Source organism: Tympanuchus pallidicinctus, unplaced genomic scaffold, assembly GCF_026119805.1.
Source record: "Tympanuchus pallidicinctus isolate F22 unplaced genomic scaffold, pur_lepc_1.0 scaffold1, whole genome shotgun sequence".
Lineage (NCBI taxonomy): Eukaryota > Metazoa > Chordata > Aves > Galliformes > Phasianidae > Tympanuchus > Tympanuchus pallidicinctus.
In genome coordinates this window covers 64,472,812-64,497,602 of record NW_026294618.1, presented here as the reverse complement: position 1 = coordinate 64,497,602, position 24,791 = coordinate 64,472,812, and the positions used below count along the sequence as shown (strand labels likewise).

Genomic DNA, 24,791 nt, shown 5'->3' with positions numbered 1-24,791 from the left:
CTGTGCTCCTCGGCCCGCGCAGAGCTGCAGCGGGATGCAAGAGGACTACAAGGCACGGTTGGGGGAACGTAAATTTTTCGGTTTTCTTTTTCACGAAGTACTGCACAAAACTAAATTACTGTTCTAAATTTTTTCTTGAGTCAGACGCGCAGGGACCGAAGTGATAAAGATGAATGTTTCATTCCAGTATAAAGAAAAGTGTTGGAAATTTCATAATCAGGAATTCAACGCTTCTATTTATTTATAAATATTTTATTATTAGATGCCATGTTCCAACTCCTTCCATTTCCAGTCCCTCGTTGTGGCTGGACCCACACCTCAGGAAGCGAGTGATGTTCCTTGGAAGTTGTCCCAGTGGTCTCCATTTTATTGGTAGATTCTCCGCGGCTCCCGCAGAACAACACCACCCTCCGTCATTGCTTTTTCAAATTCCTGGATCTTGTTGGAAAGACAGAGATGTGAATAGAGAGGAAGCAGTCAGCACCCAAACATCACTGTGGACACAGAGTGTGTAGCCTGTCAAGGTTACCCTTTGGACTGTTGCAAATAGAAACAGTCAAACCAGATAAGGAAACTACTGGTGCAAAAACACAAATCAATGTTTAGAAAGGGGAAAAAAAAAAAGAAAAGGCAAATCAAGTTTAAGGTACTTGCCGAATCACAACGACGTTCCCAAGGAATAACAGCTTTAAAGTTCACAAAGTTGATTCCCGCTTCCAAGCAGCGCTGTGCCATAACACGGCCAAGGTTTCTGCAGGCTGTAACGCCCTTAGGACTGTACAGGTGCCTCTTTATAGCCCACTCTCGAGTAGAGGCAGATAACACAACGTTGCCATTACTGCGCTCCACAAAGGCTTCTACGTAATGCTGTGTCCGCTCCAGCCGTAACCTGGGGAAGGGAAAAATGCAACATGGAGTATGATGTCTTTCCCAGATCTAAAGAGAGAACACACTGATATACAGTCAGTAACTGAAGTTATTTGCTTTATGAGATAACACTGAGTGCACTGGAACTATTAATATAATGATTTCTTCTTAATATTGCTTTTATTAATTTGGCAGACTTTATTTCTTACTTTATTTGGACATAAAATAGGACTCCTTTTACCAGTTAAAGAGACTGAAGTTCCAAGAGTGACTTTTCAGCAATCACGTGCCTGGCCCTATAGTGCCTATATATGCACTCACCCCAAAAACAAGCACTGTGCATCTGTACAATGATGTACTGCTGTCTGTGTGAGGGAACTGCTCTGACTGAAAAGCAACTCTAGGGTTGTCATACAGCCTCTTAAAGTCTTTTTCTCTACAGCTGAGAGCAACTGGTCAGGTTTGGCAAGTGGCCAAAGAGTATTGCTAAGACCTTATCAACTACAGTCTGTTAACAGCACAGTATTTCCTATTGCACTATCAGGAAGAAAAAAAAAAAATCAGATTTCCAGATTTGAATGAACTGTACATAGTTCTTCTCTCAAGAAGAAAATAATGATATTGATTCCCCAGCTTAAGATGTACTTGTTTTCCACAAGGCAAGCAATCAACGTTTTCTTACAAAATAAAAAAACCAATCAAGTACCTCAAGTAAGACAATATTGCATGGTCAGCACAAGACTATCAAAATCCTAAGTTAAACTGCAGTTGTTTAATCAATATTACTATCTTAAAGACAGAAAGATCTTAAACATATGCCGCCTTTCATGCAATGACAATCTATTACTCTCTGAACATAAAAGGTATCTGCCAATTAAGAATAGCTGAAGGGTTAACTGATTCAATAACCCAAAAAGTACATTTTATGGAAATTCCATATAGTATATATTTCTTAATTCTTATTTATTTTGGATTTTCACCTCCCCTAGTGGTCTTCTGACTCACCTGTGCCAGAATTCACGCTTTGGCCATGTTGTCTTCCAGCCACGCTCCTTCCTAGCAAGTGCCAACTGCTCAAGGTTCCGAGGGTTCCTGTTAGTGAACTCTGGGGAAACAACCTCATTCTCCCTCGTGTCTATTTCACTCTCAGATTTCAGGCTAGCTGTAGTTGAAGCATAACAGAAACCTTAAAGGAAAGCAGGAAAAAAAAAAAAAAAAAGAAAGGAAAACAAAATTAAAAAAAGGTTAGGAATTATATATAACACAAGCAGTAGATCAAATACAAAATAACGTATCAAATCTCAGCCTCTTTCTTCAACTTATGAGATAGAGCATAAGATATAAACTGAAAGTACGTGTAACTTCAACTATGTTTTAAGATGTGTGCATATAACACAAATTGAAGAATAATTACAAGATTTCTATAATCAGGGCTCTAGGAAATACTGACACTGAACTGCACAAGGAACCAAGAACTGCAGTACCAAATTAGTTAAAACCCATCTATCTATCTATCTATCTATCCCACCTACCTAATCACCAATCACGCTATCACACTTGCAAACTCACTCCGCTACGCTCTTTTTTACTTCCGGAACAGCAGCGGAAACCCCTCCACCGGGCTAAGGCTCAAGGCCCTGCTTGCCAGCCCCCAGCCAATCCTACAGCAGCCGTTACCGGCGGCAGCAGGGGCCCGCGCAGGACGGAGCAGCTGCACCGAGACAACCGATCTGGAAGCACAGGGGGCGCGACGCCTCCTACCGGACAAAGCTGGTTTGGAGTGTGACAGAGCAGTCGATCTTACCCGCTCGACGCGCCCGGAGCCGGCCAGCCACCAGCAACGTGCAGCCGCGACCGCCCAGCGCCATGGAGAGCCGGCGCCCGCCACGACCTCAGGCGACAGTCACCTCCCAGGCGCTCAGAGACCCCTGGGCGCCGCCATCTTGGGTGAGGCCGGCACCTCCCTCCGGAAGCTGGGGGGGGCACATCCGCCCAGGTGGTTGTGTCACGTGGGAGCAGTGGGCGGGCTGCTGCGCGCGCAGAGCACGTATTTTACGGATGGGCCGCGTGGCGGCTGCGCGGTAATGGAGGTTGTCCCGGGAGGCGGAGTGACTTTGAGTACTGGCCTTTCTCTATGGCCAGAAAAGAAAGTAGGGCCTGAGACAATAAAAATCTTGGTTTTACGACTAGGAGGATAATTAATTCCCTTAAAAAGTGGAGTAACACTTTATAATATGATAAGCAAAAGTGTGGAAATGCCACACCACAAAACTGGCGTTAGATTTGGGCTCTTTTCCAGCCACCATCCATGGAATAGTACCACAATGCAGCTACAGGCATCCCCAGCTCCTACAAGCTCCACCCTGCCTACTGACCGCCCGCCGACTCGCAGCAGGCAGTCAGCACGCATGCTCAAAGCAGCCGCGCGCCACCCCAGTTTCTAGAACCTCCTAGAAGCGCTGCCGCCTCTCATTCGGTTCAGTGGCTTTGTTCAACGCCAAGGACCAATCACGGTTCGAGACCGGGCTGCACCGCGCCCCCGGATTGGGCAGGCGGCCGTGGCTCCGCCCCTTCACCGCCCCGCCTTCCCGCGCCCGTCTCAGGCGGAGTTCCCGGCATTCCATAGCGGGCTGTTGGCCGTTCTGTGGCTCGGCTGTGTGTCTGCCTCTCGCGCCACGGCCCGGCGGGAAGATGGCGGCGATGGAGGGGCCCCTGGCTGTGTTCGGCGAGCGGACCAGCGGCGACACCATCCGCACGCAGAACGGTAACGGCCGCGTGCTGCTGGCGGAGCCCGCTAAGCGGGGAGGGAGCGCGGAGGAGGTAACATGGCGTAGCCATGTGCTTCCCCGCCCCGGGCCGGCCGCCGCCTCGGCTCGATCTTGTGGGCGGGCGGCTGCCGGCCACGATGGGTGGGGACCGCCCCCAACTTGTAGGGCCTGCAGGGTGCCGGGTGGGGAGGTGGCTGCTGGGGAAAGCGGCCCCGTCCGAATTACGTTTCTCACAAACGGCACGTGGGGAATTGCTGCGCATCCCGGGAGTATCTGCATTTCTGAGAAGGTGAACGAGAAAAGAAGCTGAGGAGTCGCCTTCTGGTGATTGTGAGGGTTGTACACTTCCGATGTACGCTTAAGATCCAGATTGCCTTAATTTGGCTGAGGTGTTCGGTAATGGCAGCTTCTTTCAAAAAGCTGCTCTAAGGGGCAGTAGTTACACCGTTGGAAACTCAGAGTGACGGCCTGCGTTGCAGTGCTTCCCATTATACTACCACTTTTTCAATCTCCAGAGGAAGTGGCTATGCTTGTGGGATAGAGGAAAAACTTGCCACGGTCTGAAGGAAAAGGTTGATTGTATCTTTTTCCTACATGAAGTTGGCAGAACATCACGTGGACAAGCTGCTACGTTAGATGCTCCATTATCATTTAAGTGCCTGGAGGCCCCTCACTTTGGATTTTCATGACTTTAAATATTTTGTGTTAGTTATAGACCTAATTGAGGCAAAAAGATATGCTATCAGTTGTTACACGTCCTATGTTACGTGGTTGTACCATGGGTCTGTATCCACCTTGGTACATGCTGCTTGTATTTTGTACTGCTTAATACCTGCAAACCAGACTGAAATGTCATCCTGAGTTAGTTTATCTAAAGTTTCTGAAGCACAGGTTTCTCGTGCTTTTTGGTTTTTAAAATCTTTTTTTGTTTTCGTTTATGTAGTTACTGCTGCATCCGCTATTGCCAACATCGTGAAAAGTTCCCTGGGGCCAGTTGGGCTGGATAAGATGTTGGTGGATGATATTGGGGTAAGTAGGCTTTATCTAAGTGGAAAATGCTAGGAAGTTTTTTATCGTTGTAGAAGTGCTTCCGCCTAGTGTGCTTCCTAGGTCTCATGTTCATGTACCTGATTTTGTGTTGTGTGGAGAGAGAGTGGGAGGAGGAGCATTTCAGTGAAACAGTATGTTCAGGTGGTTCATGCTGTATCACTTGCATCAATAGCTTCTGTATCACAGTTGATCTTTTTCTCTGTGTAAAAGTCATTACTTGAAAAAATTACTTGAACTCAAATGAGTAAAGTCAGACTAAATGCTAAAGTCAAGAATGATGTTGACTTGTATACCCTGATCTCTTCCCTTTGAAGAAAAGCAGTGTGAAAGTGATTTCAAGTAACTCTTAAAATTGTTAAGATCTGTATTTTGCATTTAAAATTATTTGAAATTTTCCTGGTATAAGACCATAATAAAATACTGTATTGGAGGTGATTCACTGCTGTGTTGTTAGCATGATACGTGCAAAACATTTTGTACCTAACAGGTGTTTCTGATGAAAATGAGGTACCAGCTGTCCCTGATAACTATGGGTCACTTGGTTACAAAGAAGCAATAAGAATTTTGTACAAATAGCCGTTTCATGAAAATTTACAAAGAAAAATTAATGTTCTGCTTCATGAACATTGCGGAACGTGACAGGAAAAACAACAGACATATATTTTGTACTGATATTCAATTTCTAAAAACTAGGATGTGACCATTACTAATGATGGTGCAACCATTCTGAAACTGCTGGAAGTTGAACATCCTGCTGCAAAAGTTCTTTGTGAGCTGGCGGACCTACAAGACAAAGAAGTTGGTGATGGAACAACCTCAGTGGTATGCAAAAAGTTTTATAGGCAGATGCAACAAATGTCAGTGTTTCCTGGTCTCAGTTGTTTTTTTTTTAAAGTGGGCTGCAGAAGAACGAAATCAGATTTGTGTGTTTGTGTTTCATAGATGCTTGTTTCTGTATGCAGTTGGTATGCTGGAATGGAATTCACTCACTGCTGTTTGTTCGCTATTTTTTCCTTTGTTGAAGTCAAGGATAGTTTCTGAATTGACATTCTTTCTAACCACTGGGAAAGTAAAAGGCTAAGGCTAATTGGTAAGAATGGTGAGTGTTGTAAAAAGTTTCAGGGGATTGAAAACTTCTTTTCTGTTTAAAATTGGATGGCTTTTCCTCCAAGGTCAGAAAGTATGGTTTAAGGTGTTGTTTCTGCTGGGCAGATAATGAACCATTGGGGATTCTATTTCTCTGCTGAATGGTAGGAAGAAGTTGTTTTGGTTATATGAAAAGGGTATATTTGGTGTTTGTATTTCAAACAGGTAATCATTGCTGCAGAACTTCTAAAAAATGCTGATGAGCTTGTCAAACAGAAAATCCATCCTACCTCCATTATTGGTGGATACCGACTTGCTTGCAAGTAAGAAACTGATACAGTTGAAGTATATTGCATTTTCCAGGTACAATAAGTGCATGCTTTTTGTTTATTTCTGGTTTTATAGCTGCATTAATGAAGATTTCCTTGTGCAAAATGGATACTCTGGTTTCATTGTAATTTTAATTCTGTATTTGTATATTGTCAGATAAAAATGTCGTTTTACTGTCTGAGAAGAATAATTGATTTAATTTCTGCGTAGCATTTAGCAGGGCTGAAGGCATGAGATTTTTGTCTTTTGTAAGGGTGGCATTCTTCATTGGTATTTTGTCTTTATTCTACAGGGAAGCAGTTCGCTACATCAATGAAAACCTTATTATTAACACAGACGAGTTAGGCAGGGAATGCCTGATTAATGCTGCTAAAACATCCATGTCCTCGAAAATTATAGGAATGTATCCTTTAACTTGTTTCAGTTATTTATATGTTCGGAGAGCTTAATCAGTTAGGCTAGTTTCCTTTACAGCAGTAGTGAAATGAAGTATTCTCCCATTCGTAACAAAGGTAGAGAAAACATTCCAGTGGTATTGTGATACTCAGTGATATCTGCCATGGGAAAGCATGTTCAGACCTTTCCCAAGAATTTGAACCTGGATAAGGACACCATAATAGATAGAACTGTATTAATTTTTTTTCTTACAGTGTGTGTCTATGTGAAAGAACTGCTTGAATGGAAAAAATGGAAGTTGGGTATCTAGGGGAGTGAAATAGCAGGAAAGAAAGCTGTGCTTTACTTGATAGTCACAGAAACGCCTGTATTCTCGATCTTTGTGCTAATAGGAGGATGCATGCTGTGATCATAGGGTAGATGTTTTGTTCTGTTAAAGAACAAAAAGGAGGGTCAAAACAAGCTTTGCAACAGTAGTTTTCATTTCAGTTTTAACCTTAACAGCATTTTAGTGATGGTGATTTCTTTGCAAATATGGTGGTGGATGCTGCAATGGCAGTTAAATACACAGACCAGAAGGGGCAGGCCCGGTATCCAATCAACTCTGTTAATGTTTTGAAGGCACATGGCCGCAGCCAAAAAGAGAGCATTCTTGTGAATGGTTACGCTCTGAACTGCGTGGTGGGCTCACAGGGTAAGAAAACACTGTTTTATAGAGCTTTTGTGTGAATTTGGTACTCTCATTCTTTGTGCATGGATCTTCCTACTGATTGCACTAGTTGTGGAACTTCTGGTTTTTCAGTTCAGTAGAATGATTAAATAAGAAAAAAAGCAAAAAAACTTAGCACTTCATCCTTGTTTGTAGACTAGGGTTTGAGAGGCCTAGTAGGGCACTCTGAATATTTGTAACTGCTTATTTTACTGGGTATTGACATGGTAACGCTGCAGGCTTTGAGAATACAAGTACCTCCCTTTTTGAGAGCCAGTGTCAGCTTTTACAGAGATGTTAAGTTTAACAGAGTTGTCTTGTGATTAAATAACTTAAAAGTATGTGAGAGTGATGGGTTGGTTCTTGTGGATGTTCACATATCCAGAATAGGGATCTGTTGAAAGGAAACAGAAGTTATACCAGGGACTTAAAAATGTATTTCTGTCACTGAAGTTTCTGTTAGTATTTTTCTGTTAGTATCTTGGGCAGGACTGGAGATTGAAAAAACAAGTTGAATAGATACCTGAAACGTAAAGCAGCATTATTTTCTAATGTAAACTTGAGGATCTGTTAAGTCAGTTTGACAGCAGCCTTTTTTCTTACTCCCTTCTCTATCCTCAGGTATGACGAAGAGAATAGTTAATGCAAAGATTGCGTGCCTTGACTTCAGCCTGCAGAAAGCCAAAATGAAGCTTGGTGTTCAGGTTGTTATCACAGACCCAGAGAAGCTGGACCAGATAAGGCAAAGGTGTGTGGAAGGTTGACGAACAGCCAGTGGGGTTGCAGTGGATGATTTGATCAATTCTGGTGGGCTTGATGTAATTTTGGCTGAATACAAGAGACAGAAGTGTTTAGAAAGCTGATGTCTCCCAACAAATAACAAATACTAATTGGGGGGGGGGGGGGGGGAAAAAATTATTTCCGAAGGTGGAACTTTAGTAGTAAGTCCACTTCAAAGAAATCCACGTACACTTGTGCAGTGGTTCCTTCTTGCAGAGCTCTGCATGATTTCAAGACATTGGTTAACGGAACTTAATTGCAAGCTTCTAATAGCGTCTGTAATTTTTTCGTTGTCCTTGTAGAGAATCAGATATTACAAAAGAAAGGATCCAGAAGATTTTGGCCACAGGTGCCAATGTTATTCTAACCACTGGAGGTATTGATGACATGTGTCTGAAATACTTTGTTGATGCTGGTGCCATGGCAGTACGAAGAGTTGTGAAGAAGGATCTTAAGCGGATTGCGAAGGCGTCGGGAGGTACGTGTGTATGAAGGTGCTTTTTCAAGTAGAAACTGGTGTAACTAATCTTCGGAGTATGGCTTCTTAGCATGTAGGCCATGCAAGGAGAGAGAGCATGAAGAAAGCTGAACCACTCTTGTTATGTTTTAATTTCACTGTTCTTTTTAAGCGAGCATTCTGTCAGAATAGATGGTTTGAAGGGATTGGCCGAGGAAGGTTTACAGTGTGAAAAAAATCAATGCTGCTTTATGCTGGGGAAAAGTACTCTGTATAGATAGTTGGCCCTGCTAGGCAGGGGGGTTGGAACTACATGATCCTTGAGGTCCCTTCCAACCCGGGTGATTCTGTGATTCTGTGATAGTTCAAGACAAATGAAGAATTGCTGCAGCATTTAATGAATACTTAACAACTAGAAAAAAATTCTGGCCCTGTCAGTTCATAAATGTTTAAGAAAGTATTTTCATTATGGTAAAGCAGGGGAACTTCTGGTTCTAAGAAAAACAAGTGCTGTAAAAATGGAGCAGAACTAGCAACTCTGATGACAAACTGCAGAAAATCTCATTGCTGTGTGAAAATTAATTAACTTTGCTACATTAGTGCTGTTAATTTAATTAAATTTTGCTCATTCTGCTTGTATTTATGTTTCTGATGTTCTTTCCATGTGCTGCTTCGGGAAGTTGGCAAAGAATGTATTGGAACTGAATGCTAATTTCACATCTTGTTTGTTTTTTAAAGCGACCATATGTTCAACCCTTGCAAACCTTGAAGGTGAGGAGAGCTTTGAGGCATTAATGCTGGGACAGGCAGAAGAGGTGATTCAAGAGAGAATCTGTGATGATGAACTGATCTTAATCAAGAAGTAAGGACCTGCTTTAGAGTGTTCTTTTTTGTGCATGGTTTTCTGTTGGATTTGAGATAAAATCCCATTTGTTTGCTTCCATGCTGTCTCAGTGGCATGAGTAGTTATACGCATGGGAAAGAGTATACAAGTCTGCTGCAAATGAGAGGTGAAATTAACAGTATTTCATCTTGTCTGTTGGGGCTGGACAACTCGTATATCAAACGTGGTGTATCAGTCAGATTGCTAGATAGGCTGTACTTAAAAACGTGGTTTGTCGTAGTTTCTTTAACAAGAACATACTTGACTATTCACTTCTGATCTCAGTATCAAACTTTTGTCTCTTTTTGTAGCTGTTTCTGAGGGAATCGAATATTCTCTTGACTGTGGCATTTAAGCAATTATGTGACTGCATTTATTGTACTGCTGGCAGTCATGATCTCACTTAATGGCTATGTAGAGGAGAGCTCTGCTTATTCCTGTATTCTCCCTCCAATTCCACAACTGTCCTGACACCAAAAACACTACGTTGGTTGAAGTGTCTGTTTTTTGTGTATCTTTCTCTGAAAGACTGCATCTCAATATAGGTTTCTTACCTACTGGAACTTAAACTAAATACCAACTTACTATGTCACAATATACATACCCTGCAGGGAAGCATAATAGTAGTAAGATAGAACTTCTAAATGCTGAAAAAAATGTGGCTCCACTGAGCTTGTTTCTGTAAGAAAAACATTTAGCAAGAGGAGTTGTAATTTGCATTTCTTTTTCAATTAAGCTGTCTTCTGCTTCCTTTATTCCACAGCACAAAGGCTCGTACTTCAGCATCCATCATTTTACGAGGAGCTAATGACTTCATGTGTGATGAAATGGAACGATCTATACATGATGCTCTCTGTGTTGTTAAAAGAGTATTGGAATCCAAGTCCGTTGTTCCAGGTGGTGGTGCTGTAGAGGCAGCGCTTTCGATATATCTTGAAAATTATGCTACAAGTATGGTGAGTCTTAACACAGATAAGTAACAGTGCACGTGTGCTTTGTTAGGACAGTATGAGTTTTCTTTATTCTCCCAGAAGTCAGCTCTGTGGTTCTTGAAAGCATAATCACTTTACACAATCATAAGATGCTTCTTCCAAACTGGAAACATGAATTACTTTTCCTGATAATTAAATGTGAAAGATGTTCTGTGTGGTTTGACCTGTTGTCTTAATTCTGGCTGTGCTTTTTTCTAATTCCTCCAACAACAGTAAGTTCTAAAACTTTTGTTCTCTTTTTAGGGATCACGTGAACAACTTGCAATAGCAGAATTTGCAAGATCCCTCTTAATAATTCCAAATACATTGGCAGTAAATGCTGCTCAAGATGCTACAGATCTTGTTGCAAAGTTAAGAGCATTCCATAATGAGGCTCAAGTTAACCCTGATCGCAAAAACCTGAAATGGCAAGTATCCCCAGGGCTGGGCGAGGCGGATGGGAAATTGTTCTGGCAGTTTAGGGAGCCAAAATTTGCCTGCAAGAAGGTGCAGGTTATTACTGAAATTCTTTTCCCTCTGATCTTCAGTTCTACGTATGTGTCACCAGGACCTTGTATTAATGAAATTATATACTCCCAGTTATTTCTACTTTTCCTGCCTCTCCAGCTGATGATAGTTGTTCTTTCCAGGATCGGTCTTGACTTGGTCAACGGAAAGCCTCGTGATAATAAGCAAGCTGGTGTCTTTGAACCAACCATGGTCAAAACTAAGAGCCTGAAGTTTGCCACAGAAGCTGCAATTACTATTCTTCGAATTGATGATCTTATCAAACTGCACCCTGAACCTAAAGAGGACAGAGGGTGCTATGAAGATGCAGTTCACTCTGGAGCACTTGAAGAATAATTAGGCTTTATTTATGTTTATCTAACGTACACTTCCCACTCTTGTAACCGAAATGTTAATAAAACAAGTGGTTGAATGCTGCTATTTCTTTGTGGAAAAATTTATTTTCAGAAGCAAAAATTATTGTGTAACTATTAATCTTAATTGACAAGGCAACAACAAAGGAGCACAAAGAGCATTGTAGTAAGCCTCTGTAATGGTAGGGGAAACAAAAACATGCATGATTAGAAGGTTGCTATTAAACTCTAAGGCAGTTATTCATCTCTCAATGCACATAGCTATTCCCATTCCTCCTCCTATGCAGAGAGCAGCAAGACCACGTTTTCCACCTGTTCTTTCCAGTGCGTGCAGCAGAGTCACAAGGATGCGGCAACCAGAGGCACCCAGAGGGTGGCCAAGAGCAATTGCTCCACCTTGGGTGTTGATCTGAGGGGGAGGAAAGAACATAAGGTCAGGTTCATCTGGCTTGCTGGAGTTTTGACAGTAATGACATCACTGGGTATAGTCTCCAAAAGTGACTAAGCTAATGTGCTACATACACTACAGGGAAAACTAGATCCTGTGTGTAGAAGCTGTTACAAATTAGCATTTCTTCCCCCAAGGAGCCCATCTAATCACTTTTATTTGCTACAGCTGTTAATGATGGTGTAGCTAGGGATGAATTTGAGGAGAGAGCAATAACTGAAATTCTTACCACTGCTGGAAAAAAACTGACATCTATTTCAGGCTTAGCTGCTTAGCTACACAACATAGAGTTGTGTACACATCTACCAGAAGAAAGCTGTAGCCTGGTCTAGTAGGAAACAATTTGTCTGCTAGCAAAGCAGGCCTACAGCTGAGTAGCTGAAGGAAATGCCTAATGTGGTATTGCCTATACCAATAGGGCTGCTTCACTTCAACTCTGAATACAATCCAAATAGAATCAAGGAAACGAGACTTGATACATTCATTACCTTTTCTGGATTTACTTTCAATTCTCTTGCTATCGCAATTGATAGTGATGCAAAGGCTTCATTAATTTCAAACAAGTCAACTTGGTCTAGAGTCCAGCTGGCTTTCTCAATCTGAGAGAAGAAAACAGAAACTTAATAGAAGCTTTTTTATGTTTTCCTCAGCACCTGAGGAAGCTGTTAATGAGACTCGTACCAGTGATATGAATTCACTATTAAAAAGCTGAAGGAAAAAAAAGTTTTTTTCATAGCTGTGGTTCTCTTGAGGACAACTGACATCATATCATGGTGCCAGCAAAAAAAAAAAAAATAAAAAGCCTCAACATGCTCACTGCTGGTATAACATCCAGGTTAATGTTTCACAGCTATTGGTGCAGTTAACAATTGCAGGGAGTCAAACTGCACATGGGGCCCATAGCAGAACAAATAACATAAATAACATTTTCAAATGTAGGTTTTAGCTGATTAAGTTTTTACAAACAAGCCTGATTTCAATAGAGATTTTGAATGCTTAACAGTTTTCGAGTACAGGTGTTTCATTCCCAAAATGTCCACTAGTGATGGGTGTCAGTGGTAACTGCTCCGCTCTCCTGCCTTTATTGAGAAGCTGCTACTCAAAGCTTCCACGGTGCCACTGTAGAAGACAGTTTGATTAATGCTTTCACACAAGAAACTTGTGGTGTAATTGTCTGTATAGGCTCAGGCATGTTCTCTGTATTTAAATATTTACTTCCACTGGCTGTTTGTAACAGCAATGCTTTATCAGCAGAATCATTTGCAACAATGATGTTTTGCAACCAGACTGACACATCTCTCCTGAGTCAAGGATGAGTGCCCCTTTGTACTAGATATACAGTGGGTAAGAGCCAACCTCCTGAGAAAGTGGTATCTGTAAGAATTACTACATTGCAGCACTAAAAAGCATGGCTTAGTCACTCTACAGAGAAACTGGTACTAAGAAGTTCTGAAGCAAACACATTGGGAGGGCGTGAAGTATTTGGTAACACAAAGTTCATATTAAGAAGTGCCCTTTTTCAGAGTACCTATAGGATTTTAGGTAGAGCTAAATACCTGTCTGTGGTTGTCTATCCTACAGTTTAAACTGTGTATCATGTGTACAATAGAAACAGCATTTATGGCACTGATTTAGAAGGATGGGTCAGAATAAAAAATGCTTCAGCTTTATGACCATAACTTTCCCATTAAAAGCCACAGAGGCTATGTGACCAGACTAGTCTTCTGCGTTACCAGGACATTTCAAAGACTAACAAAATAAGGTCTGCACAGCATAAATAAAACTAGGAAAGAATACTAAAGCAGAGATAGCCTTATCAGCTGTAGGAGAGCTCTCCTCATGCTTGACTTCAATAGCAGTTGGAGTAAATAATCAGCTAGGGTTGCCATGGGCTACATCTGTATTAGCAAGCAGCATGGTGCCGCAGGAGGTTCTCATAATAGAAGCAGTCAGAGGACTGGGCACAGGGTGCCTCAATGGAGGCAATACTGCCTCAAGCACATCAGATGTGGTTCTGGGAAGCACCTTCTTGATTAGTTTCATCTGAAAGGAAATTGAGCTTTCACAGAGCAGCACTTCGGCAGGGCAAACCAAAGCACAAAGGGCATAATCATATTCGTGAAAGCAGATGCACTCACTGCTCATCCTTCAGCACGTAGTACTGCAAACACAACTAGGCAATGGTATGAACATTAACCTGGCCAGACAAAGAATCAGAACTATGCTGTGGCAGAACCAATTCACTTCTGAATTAGGTCAGTATACACTTCCATTAAATCTGATCTTAACGCTCCTAGGTGATCAAGGAGGCCTATAAACTTGACTACATTACGTTCCAAATGCTACACTTACATCTATGAATTATTTTTCAGTGAGTAGGCATCTCTAGAAAATGAAAAGAGATTACAAGATATGGATAGACAGATAAGCAATTACTTACAGCTTTCCTTATTGCTGAAATGGGCCCTACTCCCATTATAGATGGATCTATGCCTGTCTGAGCCCAAGATACGATCCGGGCCATAGGCATAAGACCCCTCCTAGCAGCTTCAGATTTCTTCATTAGAATCACAGCTGCAGCTCCATCATTTAAACCTGTGGAATGACAAACAGGTGCTGTATGTTTGCTGGCTAACTGCAATCAAGCATTGCTATCATTGTCCAAATACTTGTGTTACTTCACAGAAAACAACCAAACAAAAGATATCTCAGGAAAGAAGTCCTTCTCCACAGTTACATTTGAGTTCTACGTATATTGTCAAACACTGCCACTTCCTTTAAAGCATATCTAATAGTGACCACACCGTAGCCACATTTCTTCCATGCCCTTCCTTGGGCTACACACAGCTATTACAGTTTTCCATTTCAGTTTTAGCCTGACTGACCTGAAGCATTAGCTGCTGTTACCGTCCCGGTTCCATCTGTCAGAAAACAGGGTTTTAACTTTGCCATTGCTTCCAAGTTGCTCCCATGTCGAGGGTATTCATCTGTTTTAACTTCTATAGGACCTGCAAAGCAGAGTGTTAGGCTCATAGGAGACCCTGGTCACACGTACACATACCTTAAACACAGAGCTGACAGAACCAACAGGATGATTAGGAATTTATGCCATATTCCTCTTTACCGACAAATCAGTGCACATTAAAGCTCTCTCCAGCTGCTTCTGGCAGGACAGGCAGCTGGGTTTCATGAAATGAATGCTAACAAGCAAAATACTGTCTAGCTGTGTAAAAGCATACATTGTTCTGGCTCTTCCTAATAGAGCCACTTCTCTTCCAAGGTGGCAGCAATTGTAGGAATATCATTGGAAAGGACAGTCAAGTAACATGAAGTAATATCTAAACTGGTTTCAAGAAAGTCCTGAAGGCCTAATGTCAGAACTTTTCTCACAGGAACTATTCAGTTGATTCATCATTTCTCCCTGAAAACTTCAGGTTTTGCATCCTCGTCACAAAAGGGCTGGGGGAATCATCCTATTAGACCTTTGGCTCGTGTGCCATAAGAGGTCTGCTTAAATCCTAAGCAAACCTAAAGAGAAACACACCTCATATCCATAACTGCACCTAGTTAATTAACTAGTATTTCTAACTACTGTTTACTGTATTTTACTAGATTGTCAAGACTTGCCATATCAACATGTCTGATTTAAGTTTTGTCTAATAACATGAAAATACTGATTTTAATACAGCATCCAAAGTCGAGAACCTGTGTTAAGCATGACGTGGCCCTGGACTGTAATTCCTTCTCCAATAAAATAGGTAGCAGTATTTGCATAGAGCTACATTTGGGTATTCCACATTTGCATTGTTTCTCTCTTATTTCAAAAAAAAAGGGCTGGAAACTGGAAAAGAGAGCAACAGGTTACAGACTTGTGGAACCACTTACATAACAGGCTGCATAACTGGAAAACAATTGATTAGAAGAGACAGAGTAGAACATGTTTTTTTCTTTAAAATTAACTGTAGTTATCCGTTTAACACCTACCTTTTTTGGAAGGTACAAGAACAGGAACAATTTCTTTTACAAAATAGCCAGCTTTCTGTGCTGCCTCTGTCCTGTTTTGTGACTGTAAAGCAAGTTGGTCTTGTTCCCCTCTGCTAACTTGCCACTGATTGGCCACATTCTCAGCTGAAATTAGAATAAAATGCAAATTACTGACAGTACCTCCCATAGCTGTAAGCTTTAAAGTTGAAAGCACACAGGTAGTCATTAATATTTGCTGTAGCGAGCAGCTAAACTCATTGAACCTTTTCACTCTGATTTCTTGTTTTGGTTGCTCATGATTCTCTGCTATGCTTCATTCTGTGGGTGTATATTTCTGTGCAGGATCTCCTCCCAGGTTGTAAATCTAACTAAATACAAATGCCAACAAGCTTTGCTAATTGCTTATCTGGATCAGATCAGATCTCTCAACAAGCAGTTAGCTAACTATGCCATCTAGGATGCAATAACCTAAGGTTGCAAAACTACATGCATCCACCGTACATTTCACCTAATTCCTCCCCACCGCAAATCTGTGCAGCTGAATACTTCAGTTAGGAAGTATTTGGACACTTATCCTGAAGTTAATTTAAATTGCTCAGAAGCAAAAGAGGTGCACTGAAATGTGGTACCCACAGGCGTAAGCCAGGGAGTCTGAATATATACTCTTCCAAGCCAACATTTTATTAGCTCCAATATAAAAAAAAGGGTGTTATATTTGCAAAGCAAAAAATGTCTTCAACACTTCTCAGTATTGGGGTTTTTCCCTTTTTCATGACTACAACTTAAGGAAAGCTTGGAATTTCTTCACTAACATAAATTTTTGAAATTTACTAAGAGTGAATTCTCCTCCCACCTTCCCATTTGAAGATGATCAGGGGACTGGAGCACTTCCCCTATGAAGAAAGGCTGAGGGAGCTGGGCTTGTTCAGCCTGGAGAAAAGAAGGCTGCAGGGTGACCTCAGTGCAGCCTTTCAATACCTAAAGGGAGCCTACAGACAGGAGGGGAGTCAACTCTTTGAAAGGGTTGATAACTGCAGGACAAAGGGAAATGGTTTTGAGGGAGGGGAGATTTAGGTTGGATGTCAGGGGGAAATTCTTTACAGAGAGAGTGGTGAGGTACTGGAACAGCTGCCCAGAGAGGCTGTGGATGCCCCATCCCTGGAGGTGTTCAAGGCCAGATTGGAAGGGGCCCTGGGCAGCCTGGTCTAGTATTAAATGGGCAGGTTGGTGGCCCTGCATGTGTCAAGGGTTTTGGAGATTCACAATCCTTGAGGTCCCTTCTGTGATTCTACTATTTGATTTTCAGAACTGTCACCACTTACCAGTTATACCCATATGATACTGATAAAAAGCATCTGTAAGGCCATCCCGGATTATAGTATCCTGCAAGGAAGCCTCTCCCATTTTCACCCCAGCTCGCATGTGAATTGCATGAGGAGCCTGCAGGAAGGTATTTCAGAAGGAGTTAGTTCTATCAGTGGTATGCAATGAAGCCAAAATAGCAGGACAGGCAGAGACAGATTCCCACCTTGGGACTACGGGTAGCAATCCCAGCTCACCTTTCCTTCTTACAGTCTCCCCTATACACATACCCCTCCTGCCCCTAAAACCACCCACTTTAAGTCTTTTTCTCACACTGCAGGATAGAATGAAAAATAAGGGGAAAATTAGGATTTTTGGCCAGTCAAAACACGGGGCTCCTCTGTCTCTCCTTCCAAGATCTGATAGCTGACATGGTGCTTGACCTGTGCATTTCCCAGGCAGCAGATCACCAACCAGTAAGTGTTTTCTCAGCACAGACAGAATCACACAGTATTGTGGGGCAAGACAGCCCATGTGTTCCTCTAAATGCTTCCCATCGTACTCTGCTACCATGAAGCACCAATATCACCCTCAGCACGAGGCAGCCAGTGGACCTTTGCATCAGATCACTTTCCAAGCACCAGTCCATGACACAGCCTCGGGCTGAGAACCTTAAAATGAAAGCATTTGCTTCCTTCCCAAGCTCAAATTACTTACTGACTGATTGGTCTGTAAGAGAATAACATTTCCAGTTATTCATTCTTTGAGCCTCTTGCAGCACAGAAATGCTCTCTCATTGCCAGCTATTGCAAGCAAATACATCACTACATCGCTAGATGGCAATTAAAATAGAATTTTAAATGCAGTGTGTGTTTGCATGGCAACTTTTCCGTAACTACAATATTATTAAATAAAAAAAAAGTTACCAAGTCCTTTTTTGTGTGTGCGTAACTTCACTTTCAAGTGCAGGAACTGCCTCCAAAGCATTAACCTTGGAACACCTGGTTTCAACATCACTTACTGCTGTCCTCAGTAAGCCAGAAAATGAGAGTGAAATCTCTTGCTTTACCTTGCTCATGCTTTCCATGCCTCCTGCGACCACAATACTGGAGTCTCCCGTCATTATGGACTGTGCCCCCAGACAGACAGCCTTCAGGCCAGACCCACAGATCATCTGACAGCTCCATGCCGGCACTGAGTATGGGATTCCTGCTCCAACACTCGCCTGCCGAGCTGGGTTCTGGCCAGCACCTGTAAGTACAGACAGGAGTTGTCCTCGCACACTGTTTAAATGAAACACGGGTCTTGCCACTTCTTATGATTGTACTCCAATTCCCCCCAAATAGCTGAGCTTGCTCCTACTATTAGTTGGTAGATAAAGCTTCTGGCAGCAATCTGCAGCTCAGTTATCTCTCATTTAATTGGCCATTTACTACTGATATTTTATATTTGCAAACTTGATTCTGACTGTGGGTGAGATGAAGCACCAATTATTCAACTCAAATCAGCACCAACCTGTTGTACATGTATAAGACATGCATTCACTTTAACTGCTGCTAGCAGAAAGGTTTCTTTCAGACGTCTTCTGCATGTTATGAATAGACAGCTTTTCCTATAAACTCCCTTGAAAACTGAAAGCACATTTATGCAAGGTCAGTCACAAAAGCTTCCATTCTTGCTTGCAACTTCGAGAACAGGAGCACTACATTGATCTATACATCCTCCAGGCCAAAGTGGCGCCAGCTCTTTTGCATGCAAAGGACTGGATAAAGAGAGCGCCCCGTGCAGTGTGCTAACAACATACAGAAATCCAAATCAGCTTTAAACGTGATGTTCAACTACCTATTTCTTTTATTCTCTTCCTCTTGTTTGAAGCACAACCTGCTCGGTGATCCTACCGCTTAAACATCACCCCACAAAGAGGCGACCACACCTAAACGACCAATTTCCTGCCTGCTGCAGTTCCACGAAATCAAGAGACCCATCCGCAAGCAAGCAGGGGATGCTGCAGGTGGGTCCCGGGCGGCCTTTGTCCCGCAGCGGCGGAGCCGTTGCCACCCACACCGTCACACCCACGACAAGCGACGCCCGAGGTGAGAGCGGGAGCCCTACCTGCGGTTAGCACCTGGCCCAGCACCACCTCCGACACCTCCTCGGGGCCCAGCTCGGCCCGCCGCAGCGCCTCGCGGATGACGGCGGCGCCCAACTCGTGCGCGGGCAGCGCAGACAGCGCGCCGTTGAAGGAACCTGGCGAGGAGAGAGGGGAAAGCCGTCACCGCCCGCAGCCCCAGCCACGCCGCGCCCACTGGACACCCGCGCCCTTGGGCACCCGGCCTCGGAGGAGCACCCGTAGCCCGGCCCCTCACCGATGGCCGTCCGGACGGCCGCGACGAACACAACGGGGTCGGCGCTCATGGCGGCGGCAAAGCGGAGACTGCGAGCGCCGGCCAGAGCCTGCACGGAGACGGGACCGGAGCCGCCCCTCGCGTGTTGCTGGCGCCGCCCCTCGCCTGCTGTCAGGCGGGCCGAGCAGCGAGCGGGAGGCGGTGGGGGCCGGGCCCCGCTGGAGCGAGCCGGGTTAGAATGGAGGGAGGAGCCGACATCGCCGCTCAGTGCAGGCAGCCGAGGTCTAAGAAAAAAAGGATGGGTGGGCTGAAAACAACGGCCTGTTTCACAGCTGAGCTCTCCAGTCCTTATTCCTTCCCATGCTGAGTCACGGCCGCTCCTTTGCAGAGCAGTTCCCAGCGCAAGGACACCGACCATAACTTCTGGTACAGGCACGAAGGGAGCTGACGAGGAACGTGTCCTTCTGGATTAGTTGCTTGTAAACAGGGAGGGTCCCGTGGGTGAAGAGGCTGTCGGCAGCCATCTTGGCCAAAGGGACCACCATCAAGTAGCCGAGTTGGAAGTTTTCGGTGATAGGAGAAGTCACCAGCATTTCACCTGGATGTGGGGAGAGCAGGCTTCAGGCTTCAGGGAACTGTTTGGCAAGGTGCCCTGGGAAACTGCTTTTGAAGGCTTTGGGATCCACCAGCGCCAGTAAGCTTTCAAGCAACACCTCCTAAGAGCACAGGAACAGGCAGTTCCAAAATGTTAGAGATCATGCAGGTGGAGCAGAAGGTTGGCTTGGTTGAGCAGGGATCTTCCAAGCTTAGGTAGAAAAATAAAATACATGGCCGCCTGATGCAAGATGGGGTGACACAGGAGGACAACAGCATGGGAAGACTACAGAGAGCTGCTCACCACTGTGGGGAGCAAATTTGTTTGGACGGGGCTCAGTTGAAGCTGGCCAGTAATGTGGAGGACAACAAAAAGGACTTTTAAAATACCCCACCTAATTAGAATAATTGAATCACAGAATATCCTGAGTTGGAAGGGACCCACAAGATCATCAAGTCCAACTCCTGGCTCCACACAGAAGCGCCCAAAATTCAAATGCTCTGAGGGTTATCCAAAAGCTCCTCGAACTCTGGCAGCTTGGGGCTGCAACCACTGCCTTGGGCAGTTCCAGGGCCCGACCACCTCTGGTGCAGAACTTGTTCCTACCACCCACCCCTCCCCTGACGCAGCTCCATGCCCTTCCCTTGGAACGCTGTCACAGGGAGCGGAGCTCAGCGCTGCCCCTCCGCTCCCTGTGAGGGGCTGCATCTGCCTTGAGGGCTCCCCTCAGCCCCTCTGCTCTGAGCTGTGCAAACCAAGGGACCTTGCCACTTCTCATATAGCTTGCCCTCTAGACTTTTCTCCGTCTTCATACCTATAACTAGATGGGTATCTTTATCATAAAAGGAGACTAAGATAATTAAAGTTAGTTGACCATAGGAAGCCAGCTGATGTAATCCTGTAGGATTTCAGCAAAGCTTTTGATACTATTTCTCATGGTATCCTTCTGGACAAAATGTCCAGCTTACAGCTAGGCAAAAACATAATGTGATGGGTAAATAATAGGCATTTAGTAGAGAGTGACTAATACTGGTGTACAAAGGCAGCACTAAGATCTTGTTTATCAGCTGTCCCATATGCCAATAACGTCATCATTCTTCATGCAATATTTGACTGATTACAATTTGAGGTCATCAGTGCAAACAAAAAATCAACAATGTAAAATGACACAGATTAACATTACATGTCAGCAGGTGTACAAAGTCCAAATACGCTAATACATCTAAAGTGAGCCTTACAGGATTCCTTTGCACTTAAAGCTTTGCAAGTATCAGCATAAATACTGAACAGAACATAAAATATAGATTCAGCTCCTTTTCTCCCCACATTTGATCTTTACCTGCTATTAGACAAAGGAGTTTGAATTTGGAGGCTGAGTGATCTCTTGACAGCTGATTTGCTTCAATTTTGTTCTCAACCACAAACAGCAGAACTGTTTTCCAACTCAGGAGGAGTGGGAGACAGGGCTGTAATAATGGGCCAACTTGAAATCAGTAAGTGATATCCTGTCTTTTGTTTGTTTGTTTTCCTGTTTGTCTTCCACCATCCTATTTATCTCTGCTTGGACATAGTATCCAGGATTGAGATTCAAATGCATTAAAGGAATGCTTAAAGGAAACAAACCAACAGAACAGAAACCCCAACAACACTGCAATTGCACAAATAATACAGACCATAATCTGTATGGTACAGACAAAAGTTATTTAAACAATAACAGAAAAGATGACTAACCATTAACAAGCAGCTGTGCTTTGAATTCAGTGTAGTTAATGAGCAGCATAATATCCAATAACAACCTATTGCCCAATATTGGTACATTTTCACATTTCTTGGAAATCTAGGCTCTGTGAAATTCAGTCAGTAAGAATTGGGACATCACCTCAGAATAGTGAATTTACTAGCTATCATTCAAGAAGCAAGGCTATGTTGTGCAAAGTTTATCTTCCTGTGAACACAATGAAATGGACTTGTGCTTCGTGTGAAACACTGAAAATAATCAAAGTTGGCAGTTCCTTTTGGTTTTGGGTACTTCAGTCTTATTAGGAATAGGTTAAAAGGTGAAAGATTTCAGTGTTCACTAATTTACTCTGCCAAAAAATGCTCTCTAAATTTAGCCTATGCAGATATAATTGTTACCAAATAACACTTTTTACTATATTTATATAATATCCCCAACTATATTTATGTTGGGGATATGAGTTTGACAAAAACTAAGTTCCATTTTCTGTAGGCCAAAAAGGAAAAAGAATAAAAAAAAAAAAAATAAGTGCAAGCAACTGTGAATTTAAATTTCAAAACTGGGATAGATAATTCTATAAATCTCAAAACAACTCTTCATTTTATAACTTTAACACAAAGATTTCTAGCACTTAATATCTCCTACCAAATGGTACAGATCTGTATTTTATGAAAATGTATCTTTGCAGTGGTGTATGATGTTTGTGGTATTTAAATTTGAGATAAAATAACTGGCCTACATTTGGGGCTTCTGTTACTAACAATGATCATGCTATCCTGCTTTTCTGTTTTGTTTTTTTTTTTAATTTTTCTTTCCCAGCAGCATGAGACACATTTGACTATTTTAGTACAATGCGCATTAAAACAAGCATCTTCAAAGGTAAGAGTCAAACACTGCTCAGGTTTGCCACAATAATTATATAGCACTTCATAATACTTGATACTTGTAAGGCCCTTAGCTATCATATGAGTAAAGAGGCATATACTCTGCACTTGATCTGTATTTGAAATTACTTTTATTCCTGCTAGGGAGCAGGAATTGTTCTTTGGTTGGTTTCAGCAAAAAGGCAGTTTTTTACAGACAAAAAGACAGCAGTGTCATGTTTTTTTCCTTCTTATACAATACATCAGCAACCAAAACAAGTTCGCATGACAACTATCGCTATTTCATGAAAATCAGATTTTCCCAAATCTTTCTGTGATTTGGGAAGACCTGAGAAAGCTTTTTCCTCTCTCCACATACTTTGGCATTGTGCTGGGATAATACAGGACATTCAGACTTGCTGAGCACCTTTAGTATCTTGAGGTCCTTTCTGAGGTCTAGAAAGAATATTCTCTTTCTAGGTTTTCTCATTAGAGAACTGACATTGTTTATGGATAGGTCCAGCATATAAGTTATACTTCAAAGAAGAGACTGAAAATTCAATTTACATTTTCTAACACGCCTAAACCTCAAATTCCAATATGATTAGTTAGGTCCTTGGAAGTCAAGATTCTGATAAGCAAAACATGCTTTTGGCTGTGTTAAGAACAATCTGTTCTCCTCTCTTCTTTTTTGTCAGGAAAAGATCAATCTAATCAGTATTTACTAAAAAATACCGTCTTCCCCTCAGAGAGAAACAATGTTGTGATATTAAAACCATAATGACTTTAAAATGGGTGTAGTCAATATCCAGCTTTATATCCTTAGTTAACTACCTAAATACACATCTGTACTTCAAATGCAAGCATTACAATGTCTAGTCATCCCAAACCGGAGCTTAACTGAGTCACCATTTGGCGGTAACTGTAGCTTAATTGATTGATTGCTGTTTAGATGATGTCTTGAGGAAACCCTCTGCAACTTACAGGTGAATATATTCCTGACCACTGTATTGCATCCAGCAACTCACAGGTGTGCATTGGTATCACAAGTATTGCAGTCAAGCATTAAATCAGCTCCACAGACAGTAGAGTTATAAAATCATATGTAGAATATTAACATTGCTGTTGTGCTGTCCAAACGTTACTTTTTCACTGCTGTTTGCAGAGCTTTGTATGCTTGCTTACGTTAGGACTAGCAGTGCTGCTGGGAGTTACCACAGTACCTAGGAAACAAGGAAAAAGCTACTGCAGCTACTGTGAACACAACTTGGCGTGACTATTAGCATGCTTATAACAGGAGCATGAAACAAAGCCCCAAAATGCATTACATGCATTGTTAGCATTGTAGTGTTTAAATTTGTGCATGAAGAAATTGGGTCAGTTTGGTTAAGGTCCATAGTTAAGGCCTGTTCCAGTATTTAACACCTGTGACCGCTTCATCTGTTCATCTTCAGCATTTAAAGCAAACACCTGCAAAGGATTTCTGGAGGAAGTGGGGCAGGAAATCCCAAAGCAATCACAGTCCCTGTTTTCTAGTTGAGAACTAAGATTAGGCTTTAGAAAAACTCAAGCCTTCTGCTGCTGGCGTCAACATTCACACCAAACTTGCTTCGTGTAAGCACACAAAATTTCTGTATGCATGCCTTGGCCTTCAGGATCTTTTGGTTGCTAACTTAGAAGCATTTGTTTCCCTATACAAATACAGACGTAGGGAGTACGTATGCTGGAATTCCTCCTACAACGTTTTGCTACCATGAGCACAGCCACGAGGCTGGATTTCTATCACACCTTCAGCAGGCAGTCAGCGAGGCGCACAGAACCCGCTTTAGCGGGGGACTGACGACTTCCAGAAGCCCCTTCCAGCCCTTGCAGTTCTATGATTCTGTGACGCTAACGAGCACAACCAGCGAAAGCTTTCCCTCCCAGACCTGGCAGCGGGAGAGAATCCCGAGCTCGCAGCGCGCAGCGCTCATCCCGCCAGGCGTCCGATGGAGCACGGCAGCTCAGAACCGGTAAGGCGGCACGTGAAGGCGCAGCGCCCTCACAGGGCGACCCTCCAGCCCGCGGTATCCTTCCGCCCGCCCCATGATGCCCCGCGCGCCCCACCCCTCCGCCCGTTTAACTGACAGCTTTTAAACCCACGTTTCGACAACCAAGGCAACGGCTGCAGCAACACAGCGAGCCCAGCCCGCCACCGCCTTCTACGAGAGAGGCGAGTTCCTAGAGGAGCCCCTACAGCACTCGGGTCGGACCCGCAAGGGGCCGTGTCGCCGACGTGGGCGGCGTTGCTGTAGCCGTCACTGCGGTGGCTCCCGCCGCGCCGCGCGGGTTGCGCGCG

General features: G+C 43.2%; 3 protein-coding genes and 1 non-coding gene across 4 annotated transcripts; 2 read left to right on the top strand and 2 right to left on the bottom strand.

The window, feature by feature from the left end:
• Positions 1–208: 208 nt before the first annotated feature.
• MRPL18 (mitochondrial ribosomal protein L18) lies at positions 209–2,845 on the bottom strand. The gene is made up of 4 exons (XM_052674396.1): positions 2,672–2,845; positions 1,873–2,053; positions 655–889; positions 209–438 (listed from the first exon to the last, which is right to left on the bottom strand). The coding sequence occupies exons 1-4, from the start codon at positions 2,733–2,735 to the stop codon at positions 367–369; spliced, it is 552 nt and encodes a 183-aa protein (XP_052530356.1). The 5' UTR covers positions 2,736–2,845; the 3' UTR covers positions 209–366.
• A 630-nt stretch (positions 2,846–3,475) lies between these two features.
• On the top strand, positions 3,476–11,245 carry TCP1 (t-complex 1). Its single transcript, XM_052674374.1, has 12 exons — positions 3,476–3,631; positions 4,579–4,664; positions 5,379–5,507; positions 5,997–6,094; positions 6,394–6,504; positions 7,010–7,191; positions 7,828–7,954; positions 8,289–8,464; positions 9,182–9,305; positions 10,090–10,282; positions 10,562–10,725; positions 10,948–11,245. Exons 1-12 carry the CDS (start codon positions 3,559–3,561, stop codon positions 11,159–11,161), a joined length of 1,677 nt encoding a protein of 558 aa, XP_052530334.1. The 5' UTR covers positions 3,476–3,558; the 3' UTR covers positions 11,162–11,245.
• Positions 4,117–4,253, top strand: LOC128090266 (small nucleolar RNA SNORA29). The gene has a single exon (XR_008210886.1). It is a non-coding gene; the product is annotated as a small nucleolar RNA SNORA29 (small nucleolar RNA).
• On the bottom strand, positions 11,246–19,406 carry ACAT2 (acetyl-CoA acetyltransferase 2). The gene is made up of 9 exons (XM_052674380.1): positions 19,279–19,406; positions 19,025–19,159; positions 17,982–18,163; positions 16,933–17,050; positions 15,611–15,754; positions 14,512–14,634; positions 14,067–14,221; positions 12,115–12,225; positions 11,246–11,587 (listed from the first exon to the last, which is right to left on the bottom strand). Exons 1-9 carry the CDS (start codon positions 19,325–19,327, stop codon positions 11,420–11,422), a joined length of 1,185 nt encoding a protein of 394 aa, XP_052530340.1. The 5' UTR covers positions 19,328–19,406; the 3' UTR covers positions 11,246–11,419.
• Between the last annotated feature and the right edge of the window lie 5,385 nt (positions 19,407–24,791).

Coding starts and splice junctions, on each gene's coding strand:
- TCP1 (XM_052674374.1), top strand. CDS start 3,559: ATGGCGGCGATGGAGGGGCCCCTGGCTGTGTTCGGCGAGCGGACCAGC. Junction 8,465..9,181: donor GATTGCGAAGGCGTCGGGAG/GTACGTGTGTAT, acceptor TGTTTTTTAAAG/CGACCATATGTTCAACCCTT. Junction 10,283..10,561: donor AAAATTATGCTACAAGTATG/GTGAGTCTTAAC, acceptor TTCTCTTTTTAG/GGATCACGTGAACAACTTGC.
- MRPL18 (XM_052674396.1), bottom strand. CDS start 2,735: ATGGCGCTGGGCGGTCGCGGCTGCACGTTGCTGGTGGCTGGCCGGCTC. Junction 2,054..2,671: donor GCTCCGGGCGCGTCGAGCGG/GTAAGATCGACT, acceptor CTTTCCTTTAAG/GTTTCTGTTATGCTTCAACT. Junction 439..654: donor GGGAACGTCGTTGTGATTCG/GCAAGTACCTTA, acceptor CTTTCCAACAAG/ATCCAGGAATTTGAAAAAGC.
- ACAT2 (XM_052674380.1), bottom strand. CDS start 19,327: ATGAGCGCCGACCCCGTTGTGTTCGTCGCGGCCGTCCGGACGGCCATC. Junction 14,222..14,511: donor AACAGCAGCTAATGCTTCAG/GTCAGTCAGGCT, acceptor GTCATTCCACAG/GTTTAAATGATGGAGCTGCA. Junction 11,588..12,114: donor TGAAAGTAAATCCAGAAAAG/GTAATGAATGTA, acceptor CCTCCCCCTCAG/ATCAACACCCAAGGTGGAGC.